The sequence below is a fragment of the Neolamprologus brichardi genome, chromosome 1 (assembly GCF_056152115.1).
Source record: "Neolamprologus brichardi isolate AB-2024 chromosome 1, ASM5615211v1, whole genome shotgun sequence".
NCBI lineage: Eukaryota > Metazoa > Chordata > Actinopteri > Cichliformes > Cichlidae > Neolamprologus > Neolamprologus brichardi.
In genome coordinates, this window is record NC_142104.1 from 23275426 (window position 1) to 23295055 (window position 19630).

The 19630-nt window shown below is 39.5% G+C and overlaps 1 protein-coding gene across 2 annotated transcripts in view; it reads left to right on the plus strand.

Annotated features, from left to right (window-relative positions):
• The window catches only part of epha6 (eph receptor A6), a 77568-nt gene that overhangs the window by 54608 nt on the left and 3330 nt on the right, over positions 1-19630 (plus strand). For both annotated transcript variants that reach the window (XM_006780317.3, XM_006780315.3), the window contains 10 exons: positions 7387-7511; positions 7855-8017; positions 10128-10233; positions 13402-13472; positions 17044-17169; positions 17766-17951; positions 18082-18143; positions 18240-18449; positions 18548-18697; positions 18857-19050. In XM_006780317.3, the coding sequence (XP_006780380.1) occupies positions 7387-7511; positions 7855-8017; positions 10128-10233; positions 13402-13472; positions 17044-17169; positions 17766-17951; positions 18082-18143; positions 18240-18449; positions 18548-18697; positions 18857-19050 (1393 nt within the window). The remainder of the gene's footprint in view (positions 1-7386; positions 7512-7854; positions 8018-10127; positions 10234-13401; positions 13473-17043; positions 17170-17765; positions 17952-18081; positions 18144-18239; positions 18450-18547; positions 18698-18856; positions 19051-19630) is intronic.

Below are 19630 nucleotides of genomic sequence, written 5' to 3' on the forward strand. Positions count from 1 at the left end.
CCAAATCCTTACTGTACCATCTAATTGTCACAGCAGAAATGGATACACCAGGCCAGGCAACAGTTTTCCTGTCTTCTAATTTTTGGTGAGCCGGTGTGAATTGAAGCCTTGGTTTCATGTTCGTAATTGACAGGAGTGGCATGCTGCGTGGTCTTCTGCTGCCGTAGCCCATCTGCCTCAAGATTCAGTGTCTTTTCCATTCAGACATGGCCATATGCTTATAACAACTGGTTATTTGGTTTCTGTTGCATGTTACTGTTACTGTTTCCTATCAGTTCAAAGCAGTCCGATGAGTCTCATCTGACCTCTGGCATCAGCAAGTCATTTTGGCCCAGATAACTGCTGCTCACTGGATGTTTTCTCTTTAAATGGTTCTTCTCTGTAAACGGATGTGTGGGAAAATCCCATCATATCAGCAGTTTCTGAAACACTCATGCAGACCATCTGGCACCAACAACCATGCCAAAGATAAAAGATACTTTACCGCCTTTCTTCATTCTGATGCTCAGTTTGAACTTCAAAAGGTCGTCGTGACCATGTCTTCACACCTAAATGTGCTGAGTTGCTGCCATGTTGGTTACTTTGTAACTAACAAAGGGGCTGTCGGTGTATGTACGAGTTAGCTATGCATTAAGGAAAAATATTCCAGGAAGCTCTTTTATGGTGATGTTTAAAAAAGAAAAATTGAAAATCATGTTAAACTCTTCAAACTGCTGTATAGGTTTAAAATAAATTCAACTAAGGTGGGATGTTCATGGGATGAAAAATGCTGTCTGCTTAAGCTTTTTTTTTTTTTTGGGGGGGGGGGGGGGGAGAGAGAGAGAGAGAGAGAGAGAGAGAGAGAGAGAGAGAGAGAGAGAGAGACTGTGGATGGACAGCCTCATTACCAGTTAAGACGGATGCTGCAAGGTGATTCGTATAATTGATTGTGATATTATGGCAATTATGGAATAATAGACAATTAAAAGCAGAATGAAAAAATTAACTGGATTATTTAGTGAGAGGAAAGTAGCAATATATTTTCTGTTACCCTTCCATCATTGTTTATTAATGACTCATTATGCTGCTAATATGTTAAAGCTATTAATCAGAATTAGTAATCGTTTCTCTTCTCAGTTCCCAGGGTGCTTATTTAACCTTGAAAAGTTAAATGCCTGGTTAAGGTGCCACTTTATCTTTAAATAGAATAGTTTTCATTGACTCAGATGAGATATTGTGGAGATATTTGGTTAATTAATTGTCACGCTGTTGTTTTTAGGGGTATTTTTTCAATGTCATGGTGTCTCAGTTGCTCATCTCAATGACTACTTTTGCATTCTCTGCTCTATAGTTGGTTTCACTGCACAGGTCAAAGTCATCAGCTGTTGTCCTCTCACCTCTAAAGGCAGCAATGCGTTGCAGAGCGAGCACGATGATCTCTGTATTTATGTAGAGTGAACTGCACTCTGCTCTGAGCTTGCTGTAGTTGATGCTCAGCAGAGGATTTCTCACTGAAGATGCCTCCCACAAAGTTCACTGCAGTATTCTGCGAGGAGGCACACAGAAAGTCACTGCATATTTGTGTAAGGTGTTCGGTGCACAGATTAAAAATCTCCACCTACAATATTTGTGGACAGCCACAAATATAGACCCACTCTAGGTTAATAGTAAACTGTACATAAAAAAAGAAAGCCCAGCAGAGGTGGAACATGTTATCTGTTAAGCCTGTCAAAATTTAGACTGCAGAATCACAGCACAGAAGAATCACTTGTATTGAATTATATATCAAATTGAATCAAACTGTTATCAGAATGCGAGATTGAATGATGCACTGAACCTTTGCTGAAATAATTGAAATCAAATAACTTCTGGTTTAAATTATGAAGTCACCTCAGATTTTTGCTAATTGTTGTTCAGTTGAAGACTGAATGACTTGTCTTCATCATAGTAGTTTTTAAATCCCGAAGATTACATATTAATAAGAAATCACTAACAGCTTTCAGTGGTGGTTAAAACAATTCTATCTGACTATATCTGACAAATTTTCCAAAGGGCACAATGTCAATAAAAATGTTATAAATTCATTCAAAATTTGATTTCAGTGTAGCTTTTCACCAAGAATGAGACTGTTTCACCAAATTTTACAGCACCTATATCAGAGGTGTTAAAACGCTAATATCAATCATTAGTTTATTTTATCTTTTTTAAGGAGCGTGGAAAGAATGTTGAAGACATGAAAAATGAATTTTTCATAGGATTTTATGCAGTCCTGCGAAAAACTAATCACACCCCATCATTCAGTACCTTGTAGATCCACCTTTAGCACCAATAACTAAAAGTAATCCTTTTCTGTGTGACTCTATCAGTCTTTCACATCAATGTCCACTTTTCACTTCAACATTTATGCACAGCTCTCTTGGGTTTCCACCGCAGCACTTCAGTCAGGTTAACGTTTGACTGGGCCATTGCACCGCCTTGATTCACTATTCAATTCTCTTCTATTTCAGTCATTCTGTTGTAGTTTTTCTGCTGTGCTTGGGTTCATTGTCCTGTTACATCACCCAGTTTGGGCTAAACTTTAGCTGTCAGACAGATGGCTTCACATTTGACTCTAGAGTACTTGGGCATACAAAGGAGTTCATGGTCAAATGACCTCAAGGTGCCCAGGTTCTGTTGCTGCAAAACAAGCCCAAATCATCACTTCTCCACCCCCGTGCTTGACAATTGGCATTAGTAGTTTGTGCTGATACAGTGGGGCAAAAAAGTATTTAGTCAGCCACCGATTGTGCAAGTTCCCCCACTTAAAATGATGACAGAGGTCAGTAATTTGCACCAGAGGTACACTTCAACTGTGAGAGACAGAATGTGAAAAAAAAATCCATGAATTCACATGGTAGGATTTGTAAAGAATTTATTCGTAAATCAGGGTGGAAAATAAGTATTTGGTCACCTCAAACAAGGAAAATCCCTGGCTCTCACAGACCTGTAACGTCTTCTGTAAGAAGCTTTTCTGTCCCCCACTCGTTACCTGTATGAATGGCACCTGTTTGACCTCATCATCTGTATAAAAGACACCTGTCCACAGCCTCAACCAGTCAGACTCCAAACTCCGCCATGGCCAAGACCAAAGAGCTTTCGAAGGACACCAGGAAAAGAATTGTAGACCTGCACCAGACTGGGAAGAGTGAATCTACAATAGGCAAGCAGCTTGGTGTGAAAAAATCAACTGTGGGAGCAATCATCAGAAAATGGAAGACATACAAGACCACTGATAATCTCCCTCGATCTGGGGCTCCACGCAAGATCTCATCCCGTGGGGTCAAAATGATCATGAGAACGGTGAGCAAAGATCCCAGAACCACACGGGGGGGACCTGGTGAATGACCTGCAGAGAGCTGGGACCAAAGTAACAAAGGTCACCATCAGTAACACACTACAACGGCAGGGAATCAAATCCCGCAGTGCCAGACGTGTTCCGCTGCTGAAGCCAGTGCATGTCCAGGCCCGTCTGAAGTTTGCCAGAGAGCACATGGATGATACAGCAGAGGATTGGGAGAATGTCATGTGGTCAGATGAAACCAAAGTAGAACTTTTTGGTATAAACTCAACTCGTCGTGTTTGGAGGAAGAAGAATACTGAGTTGCATCCCAAGAACACCATACCTACTGTGAAGCATGGGGGTGGAAACATCATGCTATGGGGCTGTTTTTCTGCCAAGGGGACAGGACGACTGATCCGTGTTAAGGACAGAATGAATGGGGCCAAGTATCGTGAGATTTTGAGCCAAAACCTCCTTCCATCAGTGAGAACTTTGAAGATGAAACGAGGCTGGGTCTTCCAACATTACAATGATCCAAAACACACCGCCCGGGCAACAAAGGAGTGGCTCCGTAAGAAGCATTTGAAAGTCCTGGAGTGGCCTAGCCAGTCTCCAGACCTCAACCCCATAGAAAATCTGTGGCGGGAGTTGAAAGTCCGTGTTGCTCGGCGACAGCCCCAAAACATCACTGCTCTTGAGAAGATCTGCATGGAGGAATGGGCCAAAATACCAGCTACTGTGTGTGCAAACCTGGTAAAGACCTATAGTAAACGTTTGACCTCTGTTATTGCCAACAAAGGTTATGTTACAAAGTATTGAGTTGTATTTTTGTTATTGACCAAATACTTATTTTCCACCCTGATTTACGAATAAATTCTTTACAAATCCTACCATGTGAATTCATGGATTTTTTTTTCACATTCTGTCTCTCACAGTTGAAGTGTACCTCTGGTGCAAATTACTGACCTCTGTCATCATTTTAAGTGGGGGAACTTGCACAATCGGTGGCTGACTAAATACTTTTTTGCCCCACTGTATGTCGTGATTGGCTTTAATCAAATGCACCAGTGTGCATTATTGCCAAACATCCCCACTTTGGTCTCATCTGTAAAAAGGATATTTTTCCAGAAGTCTTGTGGTTTGATCGGATGCAATTTTGCAAACCTTGCAACCCTTCCAAACAGAGCAAGCTTATTCTTTTGTGGGATTCTTTTTTATTGTAGTCTCATGAAATTTAACAATTAACATGCTAACAAAGGCCTGTAGAGTCTAAGATGTAGCTCTTGGGTTTCCTTGCAGTTTCTCTGAGCATTGCACAGTCTGAACTTGGCATGAATTTGCTTGGACATTCCCTCCTGGGATTGTGTTAACACAATGAAATGCTCCAAACCAGAGAAACTGTTAAAACCTCTGCTGCTATAGAGGTGCTCACATTAGCTACTTACCCTGTGAATTTTTATGGAAGCTGTAAGGGTGCTCTTAGTTTTGCACAGGACTGCATAGAGTCCTGTGCAAAGCTTCGCAAAGCTTCGAATTACTGTACATTAGAAGTCCTGTCTGTTCCATGCTCTTTTCTCTGGCAGTCGATTTTTGATTTTACTCCATACCGCAGATGTCTTACTGTTGATCCGCCTGAAACAAGAAACAGACAAAAAAACAAAGATTTAGCTCTGTTACTGCCTTCATCATAATGATTTCTTTTTGTAAGACAAAAACAACAGGTCACACAAAGTTCTCACATGCTGAATCCATGCATGTTGTGTCCTGATTCAGAAGATTCTTTCTCTCTTACTTTGCTGTTTCTCCTTTTTCCTCCAGTGGATTCTCTTCAGTTTTCATCCTCCTTTGCTCTGGGAATAAGACTGACTTCTATTTATATGCTCAGATGCTGGGGAGATGCAACCCCATGGGATTTCTTTACAGCTTTTCCTGCTCACTTGCTCTCTCTCTCTCCCTCTCCCTCTTCTTCCCCCATGTCCTTTCTTTATTTCTTTGAGCATTTGAAGTTGAGGGTTAACCTATTTTTACATGTTGCCAATAAACCAACTAGAGCTTATAGAGTAAGCTCAATCGTCAATTATCGTTTGCCTTGTGACTTGTGATTAAACTGTAATGACCATAATTGTTCTCTTTGAGTCACTCATCCATAGCAGAAGGTGTCTGAGCAGCAGACTGATTTGTGCTGAACCTAAAATAACTTCTTCCATAAGTACGCAGAAGGTTTCTAGAGATTTAGAGAAAATAAAAAATAAATTAAAAATTCGAGCTCAAGTTCTCTCACACAGTAAAGGCATAAATTTATACAGTACAGTATGCTGCAAACAGAAATCCCTTCTAGTAACACGATGCTCACAAAGTTTTAGCCCCTAAGTGGGTTATGCATATAGTAAAGATCTGCTCAATTACACTAAAGCCAACTGAGAAACATCTTTCTCAATTGCAACCTCGACATTTACGCAGACAACTCTCGTTTAAATGCATTTTTACAGTCACACATTTACCTCATTAAAATGTCACAGAAAAGATTCCACCAGCTGGCAGGTGATTCTTTTGTGTGGACCCCCATTTCTTTAGTTCTATGATAGTTTTAGCTTTATGGCGTCTTTATAACAAGATTATATTATAACAATATTATATTTTAAAAATTTCTGACATGGATATATTTTTTTGAGTATCTGTATCACAGAAGAATACAGTCATCTGAAGTTACAGTCTCACACAGAAATACATTTTTAAACCACTTAGAGTCTGAAGGTGTGTGCATTTTGCATATTTGTCACCCAGAGTGTGCATTTTTGCAGGAGTCAGCATCAAACACCATGTTTCATGTGTGCACCATTTTTCTTTTTGCAAAAATAAATACAAGTGGTTGAGCCGCTGGACTGTGAAGCGTTGTGTCTGGGCTGAGCTCCTGCTAGAACGTTTTGGCTTCTTAACAAGATGTAAGAGTTGCCTCTGCACCCCAATGCATCCGACTCGCTATAGGGACATGTCACCTTTTTGTGAAGTGCCGCATCCAGTCTGTGGACTTCGGTATAGAATAGGTTATCTGCTTCTCTGAGCATGAGGACAATTTATGACATCAATCTGCTCCTGAATTTGTATTCCAACAATGATCTCTCAAACAGCACGCACAGCAACAGGGGGGACTGGATCTGTTAGTTTGCCAAATCATATTGTGTTGAAGCAGAGGCTTTATGAATAATTGATGGTAAATATTTGACTCTCTGCTAGGTGATTTTATGATGTCCTCAGCAGCCTTGTGTAAAATATTCCCCCAAAACTCAGCAATAATGACAAACATGATAAACAGTTGGTGTAGGTCTAGTGGTTTCTGTGACAAAAATGTCTCTCTGAGACTGAACATTACACAGGAGCTGGACAATAAAAATGTTTCCTTTTTTTTCCCTGTCTTACTTTTATCTTGGCTATTCCTGTGATGCCGAATGCATTTCTCTGCCCTACTTGTGATATTTCACAACAGCTATTTTACCTGAGATTGTCTACTACAAACTGCAGAGCGAGGATGTACATAAGTTCAGTTTCAGATGTTTATTTAGCTTTTCTTTTGCAATTGCAGCCGTATAAGTGGTTCTTTGATGCTTACATCTTTTCTCTGATGACTGAAGACACTTTTGAAATCCCTTTTGCAGTACCGACTCTAAATTCAGTGAATATACTTCAGAGTTTACCACAGAGGCTAGAGCAGGAAATGGCCTGGATCACTTGTTTCCTCAGTCTACTGGGCTTCTTGGCCAGGCGACTCTCGGTCCCCCAGATGTGCTAGAAACATATTGTTTATTGTGTTTTTTTTCTTGCTTATGCTTCCCAAAGTGTTAATGTGTTTACAGGTTCACCCTTTTGATAAAGACACTTTTCAATAAGCCAACCAACTGGAAGAAAGTCAGTCAAATAAGTCAAGTATTTTTTGTTGATTGTAGAAACAAGGTGATGGATACAGACACTTCTTATCAAGAAATGCCAGTCATGTAAAAATACATCATTTTCAAACTTTGAAGCGCTGTTGTTCTCACAGCTTTCTTATCACAGCTGACTCAAAACCCTGCACTCTTTCACTTTACCCTCAGGTCCTGCTCTGGTGGGTGTAGTCAGGAAGGACTGGGCCTCTCAAAACAGCATCGCCCTCTCCTGGTCAGAAGTGGAAAAGCCACCCTCAGACATAGTGGATTATGAAGTGAAATATTATGAGAAGGTAAACCCTTTTTGTCATATTGAATGACGTTCTTTTTCTTCTCTCAAACTATGTTTATGTACAATGTGTAATTCTCTTTGTGGCAAAAGCGTTTTTTTTATTGCCGTTGCTGTAGAATGCACCACAGTGAATAATTGAGAAAGCCAAACACAAGTGTAGAGCATCCATAATGTGTCATTATCCCTGCTTTGTTCACCATCTGCTCTGATAGTTAATAGGACAGAAATGATGTCTTCTGTTAAGACATTGCTGTGATAATGGGTTTATGCAAAAACACGTTTATCTCTTGTGCCATAATGTGGCTTTGTTTATCATGTTTGGCAATCTGTTTCTGCTTTTCTAGGAGCAAGAGCAGCTGAGCTACTCATCCACACGGACCAAAGCCCCCAGTGTTGTGGTGACGGGCCTCAGACCCTCGACTGTTTATGTTTTCCATGTGCGCGCTCGCACTGCTGCTGGCTACACAGCGTACAGCCCCAACTTTGAGTTTACAACAGCAGCCGAGGGTATGATTGCAAGGGATGGGGCACTTGGGAGTTGTGGTTTGTATGTGTTAGGGAGGAACAGCACTGATAATCAGGCAGATTTGTTGTTCCAGATGGATTTGGAGTATGTTTTAAAACAATGCACGGGAGAGAAAGGGAGTTGGAAAGCCACAGATGTTGAGCCATCACTGTCGATTACCAACTCTATATAATCCTTGGAGACGTTTTATGATCATTCTTTGCTACGAGTCACTGAAACTCATCAGGGCTTATTGAGGCATGAGCCATTTATTTAAGTGCTTATAAGCTTCCATAAGTTCCCAGTTCTGATGGTCTGCTTAAGCATGTATGGCACCCTTTAGATGATGAATGTGTATATATTCACTTGAATATTCTCACATTTCACTATAAGAGTAATTTTGATATAAGTCTGCTGACATTATATAGTGCACCTCATAAGTCGCACAGTTCACGTTTACTTTAATTTTACAATAACTGTTGGAGAAATGTAAGAAAAGTTATCCACAAGTAAATGTTTAATATATGTGAAATGAAACATTTACATGTCAGTAAAGGAAATGTCCCTGTCTCCTGCTACTTCTTATTATTAACCAAATATATATCACCAAGCTGATACTGACAATGGATGCAAGACGAACACCGAAAAAAAAAATAAAGGATGTTATTTTGCAGTGCAAGAGAAATTTTGTTTAAAGGAAGATGTGATTAAACAGTTTTTTGTTTCCTGTGCAGTCCTGTGAAAAAATAAGTACTCATCATGATTCAGTAGCTTGTAGAACCACCTTTAGCACCAGTAACTTGAACTAATTGTTTTCTGTGTGATTTTATCAGTCTCTCATATTTTTGTGGAGTAATTTTCTGCACACTCTTCTTTGCAATGTTGTTTTAGTTCATTGAGGTTTGCAAGCATTCATTTTTGCACAGCTCTGTTGAGGCCCCAGATTTGCTGATGTGCTTGAGATCATTGCCCTGTTGTAAGAATATGATGTTATACAGAGGAATTTGTATGATGACTGCTAGATGGCCAGGTTATGTGGCTTTGCAACTAGCCCAAATCATCACCCCTCCACCACCATGCCATGGTCTGTTGGATTGTCTTCAAACATGATGCTGTGCATTATGGCCAAACATCTCCACCCTGGTCTTGTCTGTCAAAAGGACTTTGTTCCAGAAGCCTTGTAGTATGTTTGGATGCAGCTTTGCAAACCTATTAGGGAGAAGAAACTTTTTCTTGTCATCCCTTTCAAACATGATACACTTGTTCAGTCTTTTTCTGATTGTAATGTCCTAAACTTTAACATCTAACATGACAACTGAGACCTGTAGCATCTGAGATGTAGCACTTAGGTTTTCACAATTCCTTTGACACCGCACACTCTGACCTTGGGCTGACTGTCTGGGACGTTCACTCTTTGGAAGATTGTGACATTATGTTAACTCACCTGAATGCTCCAAACCTGCAAATGCCTAAACTTCTCCTTTTATGGAGGTGACTACTCCTCCTGGTGACCCCTAGTTAAAGTGCATTTTCTTAGCAGCATCTGACAGCTGCTTACCCTCTTAATTCCTAAGAAAGAGTGTACTTGGTTTTTTCACAGGACCGCACTGAGTCCTGGAAAGTGCATTTAAGACATTCATGGAGAAATAAATATCAATGACTGCCACTCACATGCAATTGATAAAAAATAATAATAATAATTTTAATCTACAGCTGAATTTTCCATCCAATATGATGAATTCCTTGCAATCCAGCTGCATCATGCACATCTCACTATTTTATATTAAGATTATAATAACCCAGTCAGAACAAATCAAATGTCAAAACAGAAGCCAATCAATTCAAATCACAACAATAATATCAAATAGGCTTTTTCATTTCAGGAGAGACAACTAATCTTTTACAGAGGAATCATTTCTTTTCATTGGGTATAAACATTGATACTGTTTTAAATTAGCAACAGAGAAACCACAGTCGGTCTGTTCAGTACATTTTGTGTCGCAAAGCAGTTTTTCCTTCCTCTGGTATCAAGTCTGGGAGGGAGAGTTCTTAATATTCAGATGAATGATCTTTCCGCCGTTTTCACCGTCACTTTGTTCTCACTTTCCTCAGATCCTGATATTGCTGATCAGGGTCAAGTTCTGGTGGTTGTCACAGCATCTGTAGGAGGTTTTTCCCTTTTGGTCATCCTTACCCTCTTCCTTTTAATCACTGGACGGTAAGACATCCCCTTTTTTTGTGTGTGCACACGCACACAGACACACACCTTTTTCTCTCATAATCTCCCGAGTGAGGCCACAACCAGAAGTCTGTTAATGGACTCCTTTTTTGCCACCAAGCAGACACCCTTATTTTACAAATGGCTGAACCAATTTTCTGCCTAATTACTCAGCATGTAATGCATGTACCAGCAGTTTTCTTCATTCCATTAACCTCCCCAGGTTGGCTCACAAAGTTGTCTTCAGTCTGCCTCTGGTTCACAGCATTTTTACCATTAGTGGCACTTATTAATAAACAATGAAAAATGGCCAGAAAGTGTGGATACTCTGTCTGGCTTCTGACTTAATTGTGATACAAACCGAATGATAATCTTTGATTACACAATTTGCAAACATTACATTAAGCTGAACATATCTAAACTCCAGTCTACAAAAAAGCTGAAAAAAAAGGATGACATCACTATCTATGTTAAAATGATTCTATATGGGAAATGAGCCACCAACATTTTTACTTTGGCTTATCTTTGTTTGCACCTGAAAGGTAGTTACGGTATATACAGTAAATACAGTATTTCTTTTTTGCCAAGAATCCAGACTGGCTTGTAATTTTTTAAAGTGCTGGTGAGCAATAGTTCTCCAGACATCCTGAAAGTCTCTTATCTCTTTGGACACTCACTGCTTTTTTACTCATTTTCAATTCATTCCTTGTACCTGAGCATTTCCAGAGTAATGTTTGGAAATTATTGTTGTTTCAAATTGACACTATAGGTGCATCTAATAATAGTAGGTTTAATGGTCAGAGGGTCGTAGGTCAAGTTCTCAGAAGATCTTGTGAATGCAATAACTCAAATGGTAAATGGCCTGCATTTGTATAGCGCTTTTCTGGTCCCTAAGGACCCCAAAGCGCTTCACACTACATTCAGTCATTCACCCATTCACACACACATTCACACACTGGCGATGGCAAGCTACATTGTAGCCACAGCTGCCCTGGGGCGCACTGACAGAGGCGAGGCTGCCGGACACTGGCGCCACCGGGCCCTCTGATCACCACCAGTAGGCAAACATGGGGTTAGTATCTTGCCCAAGGATATTTGGCATGCAGCCAGGAGGCAGCCTGGGATCAAACCACCGACCTTCTGATTAGTGGCTGACCTGCTCTGCCACCTGAGCTACAGCCACCCAACTCAAGAACAAGATGATGTAATATTTTCAAATATTTTCAAACTACATTACCTCCTCAACGTGTCTTGAAGTTTTCCAGAGGGCTGGTAATGAACTGATCAGGTGTGTTGACCCAGGACGTTACTTGCATCTGGCCCTTGAGGCCTGGAGTTCCCCAGCCCTGCTATAGATGTATGTATTAGGAGCTTGAGGGATAGGCCACTTAACACTGACCTATGAGTCATTCAAGGAAAAAGTCACCTGACTCAAGAGATGAACCATGGTTGTCTCTACATATAACAGAAAACTTAGCAAAGAACCAATCTTAGATTTTTTTCTTAACTACTTTTGTTATTCTGTCACAAAAACTCATTATTTGTTCTCATTTTTACCCTTCAGCTGTAAAAGACCGATGCATCATTTTCATCACCCGACTGGGCAGGCTGGTGGGTGAGAACAAGGAAACAGGTTTTTTAAATTCATACCATGGGTCCATCTACTAAAAGTCTCAGACGAGTTTGAATTTCAGTGACCTCAAGACCAAGGTCAGAGGTCACGTTTTCTGAAAATTTTCTGAATGCAATAACTCAAGAGGAAGGTAAACTAGGATTTTTATACTTAGACGACTAGGAGGGCAAGAGGTTAGAAGTGTCAGCTGCCAGTATCTTTTTATTTTATTGAATCTTTGAAGATTGTCAACGTTAACACAGTTTGAAAGGCATAACAATGTATTTTTGCAAAGACTGTTAGTTGAAAACTTGGCATTTCTTGGCACTTCCTCAAAACCCTTTAATAGAAAACTACAGCAGGTCAATAATATCTGAAAGTCCTTAAGAAATATGAAAAATAAAATCCGGCACAGACCTGACACGTGACCATAGAGATGCATCTGGCCCTTCGGTTGATCCATCTACTGTTAACTGAAGCCTCAGCAGAAATCCAGTAAAAGCATACCTGGATTTTTTAAAAAAACACACAGAATGAAACATTATCAATCATGGATTTACCTTTCCAGAGTCCAGACCTCAACAGTACTGAACATTTTGAACAGAACAAAAGACAGCCAGCATCCAAAGTAGAGCTTTCAATGTCCTTCCAGATGCCCAAAGAGCTACTCCTGAAGACTACTTAAAGAAATTACAAGAAAGTTCAGGCTGTGTTGAAGAATAAAGATGGTCATACCAAATATTCATTTTCAAGCTTTTTAGAATCATAAAATCTAAGATTTCTTATTATAGACTGTATTCCTATATATTTGTCAGTAAACTCATCCACCTATTCCCCATTTTTCTGGACAATTTGCAGAACTGTAACTGGCAATAAAAATTTTGCAGAGGTAACCAGGTGTCTGCTTTAAACCTGTTATACTATTCTGCAGAGATGATTTTCATATATAGTTGCAGCTTTTTTATGTGTGAAGTGTGAACAATACCAATCCAGAAGAGCCGCAGTGTGTGAATTCATTATCTCACTGTCTTTGAACCAGGTTTACCTGCACCCAAATATCAATAAAGTATTATCTTGTGTAAGTGACTTGTAAAGTGTGTAAATAAAGTGCAACATTTCAGAAAAATGCAATCCTATGATGACATTTTTAAAGAGCAGTCTTCTTCTTGGATAGTTTTTGCAAAGAGGATCTAAATTGTTCTTTTTGCTGAATACAAGTGCTTCAATTGAGTCTGAATCTGTGGAGCCTTGAAAGTTTGAACATGTGGGGATCTGAATACTAAAATGGAAGAAAAGAAGAAGAAAAGATCTAAATCAAGGAAAGAGCAAAAATTGCTCTTAAAACGAGTGATAGAAAAGAACATAATGGCATAATGTCGGTTTTCAAATAGAAATTTTTTGTAAACCAAAAGGCAGATTATGTGGGATCACAGAGAGAAGCCAAATGGCAAAAAAAAATAGTCATGCTTCATGTTGATAATGTAAACTAATTTACCTTCATTTAGCATTTTCATTCAGATCTTTAACTATTGTGTTAATCTGGCTTACATGTGCAGGTGTCAGGGGTACATCAAAGCCCGGATGAAATCTGAGGAGAAGAGGAGGACACGCTTTCACAGTGGACACGGTGGGTGTCTGTGTGTGTCTGTATTTAATATGGGATTTCACACAGGTAAGATGAGTGCATCAACATTTGTTGTAATTCCCAGGAATGTAGTTTTGCAAGAAGTTATACAAAGCATGGTCACTGTTTGCCTTAGAGCAACAATTCTTATGCATTATGCATTTTTTATATTGTCATAAGCAGAATTTATGGACTCTCTTATTTTCTGTTGAATGAAACTCAGTTATTACAGTTCAATTCTTTGTAATTCCTGTTATGGCTCAAAAACAAAATAAGGCCAAAAGGATGCATTTAAAGACACTGGTTCATTACAGTCCATCCACGTGCTGGTAGATAGGGTGGATTGATTTGGATTTGGAGCTTGTTCAAACTAGCATTAGGCGAATGTTAGTATGCAATGAAAAAAAGATCAAAGCCAAATAGAACTGATTAAGGCAAAAAAAAATGAAAACTGCAAGTAATCTTAAAAAGCAATGTTATTTTTAAATTTATATTCAGGTAAGAGTCAGATATCCAGCCAATATAGGGCAAATAGGTTACATACATATAGGGCAGTTAGGGTAACTGTACTTATTAAAAGACGTTTTTTACAGTTAAAATGTCCTGCACCAATAACTACAAATCCAGGTATACACATATGTGGACTACAAAATATATTTTTAAAACTCTAATGTCAGTGAGTAATCCAGAAAGCAGAAGATTAACCTGCAGCGCCAATGTTCCCTGTTTTTGTCGTTTTAATACTTTGAGTAAACACACACATTGCATCGTCTTACAAAGTACAAAAAGAAATCCCTCTGTCTGGCTCACCATTGAGCATGCTATTGGTGAGATTTTGACTCTTAAAAATCCATTTCAAGTCCCCTCTCACTATGTTTGGGCTTTTATCACACAGATTGGGCCTATTTTCTGTGCTAAATCACTCACAGTTTGCCAGAAACCCACTATTGGTTTTTTGACAAAACTTGCTGTTCCAGTTAATAATTACAGTGGTGCTACAATTACAGATAAAAACAGGGTTATAGATTGCCCCATAGGGAGGACATATTATTGTGCCCTGTGTTTTACTTAGGCAATTCAGTGAGAGCTCTTGTAGGATCTGATTTGAGGCCTGCAGGGAAACAAGTTTGGCTCTCGACACAAATCTAACAATTTTACCTGTGTGTGTTTGATTGGGGATTTTTTTTATTGATCGAGAAGAGCATTAAAGACTGTGAGGAAAATATTGTAACATGCTGACATACCATTTCCTTGTCCTTTGGACACAAGGCCCATCTCTAAGTGTGCACTGCTACTGTTTGTGTGCAGGTAACTAATCTGGTTCTTCTCTATAGTGCAGCAGGTAAATGACATTACAAGGGATATTGTTTACAGGTGATATGAGAACTAAAATTGGTACATATACGCTTTTATGATCACTTACTTACTGTGATTAATACTGCGTATTTGTTCTGAATCCTCTGAAGCATCCATCTAGGTTTGCATGTTAATGTTAAATAATACATTTATGGATGGAGCTCATGCCGTACTTTGAGTGTTAGGTGAGAGTAATAAAGCACTCTAATAATTGCAGTCAGTTTACCATAGACTAAACTGGGAAAGGATAAAACACTAATGAACTTACGACAGTCAGATTAGTTACAGGACTTACGCAGTACAACACCACAGTGGTGCCGCCAGTCACCTCACAGCATGAGGGTTCCAGGTCTGAACCAGTCCAAGGACATGCTTGTCAGGTTATCGGGTGATTCTAAAGTGTCTGCTGGTGTGGCGGTACATGATTATCTCTCTGTGTTAGCCGGTGAAAAAATAAGCCGTTAAAAACGTTGATGACAGAGTGCGCCAGTGTGAGAGAGCTGAGCCAAGGGTAAAGAAGCCTTCATGCACTGAATTTATAAAATTCACACATTGGCACCAGATGAATGTTAAATATCTGAATCTAGTTGTATGTATGAGTAAAAGGGTAATCCCTTAAGCTGGACAGCACTGTTACTGGACCACTAGAGCAGTATGTAACATATTATGTGTATCTGCAGTTATCTTGTTTTACTTCAAACAAACCAGCTCTGAGGAAGTTTTCAAGTGACACATCTGAGTTGTTAAAATAATTCAAAATTAAGTGTAAAACTTCCAAAATTTATCAGGTGTATGACATTCTGTAGTGAAAAATGTTGTTTCATAAAATGCAAAGGATGGCCAAATTGGAACATTTTGAAAATTTAAGTGGCTAATGGGATTTTGCAGAGGAACAAACACTCATATTTTGGTGCTTGTGTCCACATTTGATAATTATTTCAGTTATCTGCTGTGCTAATACTGCTCTCTGAGTCTTTTCCTTGATGGTGCTGGAAGTTGGACAGAGATTTTTTTCAGCAGCTTATTTAAGAATGAGTCTAATTTTACTTTATGCCAAACAGTAACAATGGCCTTGCTGATACAAATCTACTTTTATGAGTCATTTCTTTCTATCCAGTAGAATGAAATCTATATGAGTCGCACCAGTTTTTTCTGTGCTATTTGTTCTTTGCTCGTGTGTGCTTGGGAGACATCACCCAGGTGGGGGGATGCCACTAGGCTCAACAAACTAGTAGAAAAGGCTTGTTCTATTATAGAGCTGAGCTTAGACACCTTGGAGACAGAGGTGGGTAGACGAAGCCTTCAAGCTTCCACAACACAAGCTGACGCAGCTATAAAGTACATTTAGTCCCAAGCTCATCTGCTTGAGGTGTACAGTTATCATTCGTGCCAGTCATAATGCACACCACTGCAGCAGCGTCCCCAGCCTCAGCCAGAGAGGAAGATGCAGAATTCTAACTGTCTGCAATGTCTTTTCATACTGCTCTGGGGATTTTTTTCAGCTCTTTCTTTCTCTTTTTCTGCCCCCTTTTCCATCCCTTGACAAAATAACAGAAAAACCTCACAATATAAAAGAAGCAAATAGTCGACCAATTATGGACTAACACAGTTGAATAAAGAATCACCTTCTCTTGCACAGTCTGGCTTCAGTATAACAGAATATCCTGCAGGCTTAGAGAAGCCAGATAATGACTTTATGCTTGCAAATGCTTCAGGTTTTGAATAGATTAAGAAAATATGCACTGTGGCTGATAAAACTAATATCTGTTTGGGAAGAAAGTTTTCTCATGCAAGTCATGCAGGACGAGAATTTCATAATCAAATAACCTATCATTCAACGTCTCACTCTGAAACAAAGTTAAGAGATCTTTTATACCCTCCTGGACCTGATTAGATAATGTTAGATATGAGAATTTCCATACCTTATGTGTAAAAATCAATCATTCACTCAATCAATAAAAATTATCATTTTTTTCCCTGGGCAGAATTCATCTTTAGTTCAGTTTGTGTTTAAAAACCCTTTAACAATCTCTTCTGAGCACATGTGTTTAACACTGTTCTCTCTGTCTGGTTGTGTGTCCTTGTTGTGGAGAAATGTGTAAGAACTTTATCCTACTTGTACTCATGTATCAAAGCAGTTCAACCTCATTTCTAACTTTTATGTGCTACTCCACAATATACATAAAATAATACATTATATTGTCTGTTTCTCTTCTAGTCCCATTTTCTGGAATAAAGACCTATGTGGATCCAGATACATATGAAGACCCCACTCAGGCTGTGGAGGAATTTGCCAAAGAGATAAACCCCTCTTACATATGCATCGAGAGGGTGATAGGCGCAGGTAAAACAACTAATACAAATCAGCAAGTCGTGATAATTCATCAGATGAAATAGACACGAGAGGCAATCCAGTGTTTGCCACTACTTCAACCTGGGGTTTTTTTCCAAGAAAGTGATACGTAGGCATTTGCAAAACTTGCCAGTAATGTTTGTCTGCTATATAAAAAGAAATGCTGAAGCATATTAGTATTGGCCCTTAGAGATGCTAACACTGCAGGCTTTGAATAATGGAGTTTGATGGTTCATTAATTTGAACAGATTGTGTCGGCTTATAAACCCCTGAGTAATTATGAAGGTGCCCCCTTTCAGTGGTTTCTGTAATATGAGCTCCATCTGGTGGAACCCATGTGCAGTTGCATGGTTTTAAATATGTCAGACAACTAACTGTACAGTAGGCCTAGTGGTAATAAATTTCATATATCTCCTTCAGTGATTAGGCTGCTTGTCTATCTGAGTCATGTTCATTTTTATTTCGTCTGTCATTTTCACTTTAGAGTAAGGATCCAGGAACAATACCCAGCCTTTAATCTGTTTTCTAGTTTTTATTTTGAATATGTTTTATTATGTAAGTGAAAGGAAATCTACTGTGTTTTGTAGGTGAATTTGGAGAAGTTTGCAGTGGCCGTTTGCGTGTACCAGGCAGGATGGACATCTCTGTGGCAATAAAGACCCTTAAGGGTGGTTATATGGACCAACAGAGACGAGACTTTTTGCGTGAGGCCTCGATCATGGGGCAGTTTAACAACCCCAACATCATCAGGCTGGAGGGAGTGGTCACTAAGAGTAAGCTCTTTACACAGCTTGACTTCCGTTTCTTGTTTTGGGGTTGGGTTTTTTTTTTTTTGCATTTTTGCAGTTGGGTCTCTTTTCTTTCCGTTGAGCTGTCAAATCAAGTCCTTCTCCTTTTCCTCAGGCAGACCAATAATGATAGTGGTGGAGTACATGGAAAATGGAGCACTGGACTCTTTCCTCCGGGTAAGGGGAATGCATGTTCACACTGGTATGGTGCATTCCTGAAGATTGTCTTCTTCACACGCTATTTGTACCCTCTCTGTCTTAATACCACCTCAGGCACGTGATGGTCAGTTCACAGTGCTCCAGCTGGTTGGCATGCTGCGGGGCATCGCAGTTGGTATGACCTACCTTTCAGAAATGGGTTATGTTCACCGAGACCTAGCTGCTCGCAACATCTTGGTTGATGAAAACTTGGTGTGTAAGGTCTCCGATTTTGGCATGTCCAGAGTTCTTGAAGATGACACCGAAGCAGCCTACACAGCTACAGTGAGTGCAACTCCTGGAAGATTTTACAGCATCAATAATGATAATGAAGTCTGAATATCGCCCTAACAAGAGGATCCTGTGTTTCTATTTTGCGTTAGGGAGGAAAGATACCAATACGCTGGACAGCACCAGAGGCAATTGCTTATGGAAAGTTTTCCTCAGCTAGTGATGTATGGAGCTATGGCATTGTCATGTGGGAAGTGATGTCATATGGAGAGAGGCCCTACTGGGAGATGTCCAATCAAGACGTAAGTTGCTTTTCGCTCTAAACTCCTCAGTATAGTCAACACTTCATTCAATTTCTTGCAATTCTGTCTCTTGTATGAGGAGTGTAACTCTTTAAACAAATGAATGAATCATTGTTTTATTTGAGATTCAACTGTATGTTTACTGACATATCATCTCAGGTCATTTTATCTATTGAAGAAGGCTATCGTCTACCAGCACCAATGGGCTGTCCTGTGACGCTGCATCAGCTCATGCTACACTGCTGGCAAAAGGAATACAGCCAGCGCCCACACTTCAGTGATGTGCTGTCGTTCCTCGACAAACTCATAATTAATCCCAGTGGGCTGCTGAATCTAGCCAATGATGTTCAGAGGTAAGTATCGGATAATGCAGAGACTGTTTCCATTGTTTATATACAGTATATACAGACACTAAGATAGTGTAGAATCTGGAAAATATGGAGCTGTTCTGCACTCAAAATAAGGCAAATTCATTTTCCTGGTCTTGAGTACAGTTACAACTATAGCATGTTGCTTTACATAAAAAACATCGAAAAAAAATACATGCAATCATGATGACATATATGGCTATGCATGCATTTAAAAAAAACATACGCAAAAATATGAGGACACATATAACCACGGTTAAAAGCATTTCAGCATAAACATTCAGGATGCAGAATGGGAGCATTTAACTACACAGAAAGGAATGTCTAAGAATTATAGCTACATAATTACACTAATAAAAAAATGATGTTTGACATGTATGTATTGCATATTACTGTAGCGTCCCAGTGCATCACATCATAAACCAATAAAAATGTTGAACCTGAAGGAAACTATCAGAAAAGAATAGGTAGTAATTTTTTCAGATCAGCAATGGGAGAAAGCAGTATCCGATGTCCGTTATAGTACGTCCTGTGCCAGGTTACAACTTATCCAGTTCAAGGTGTT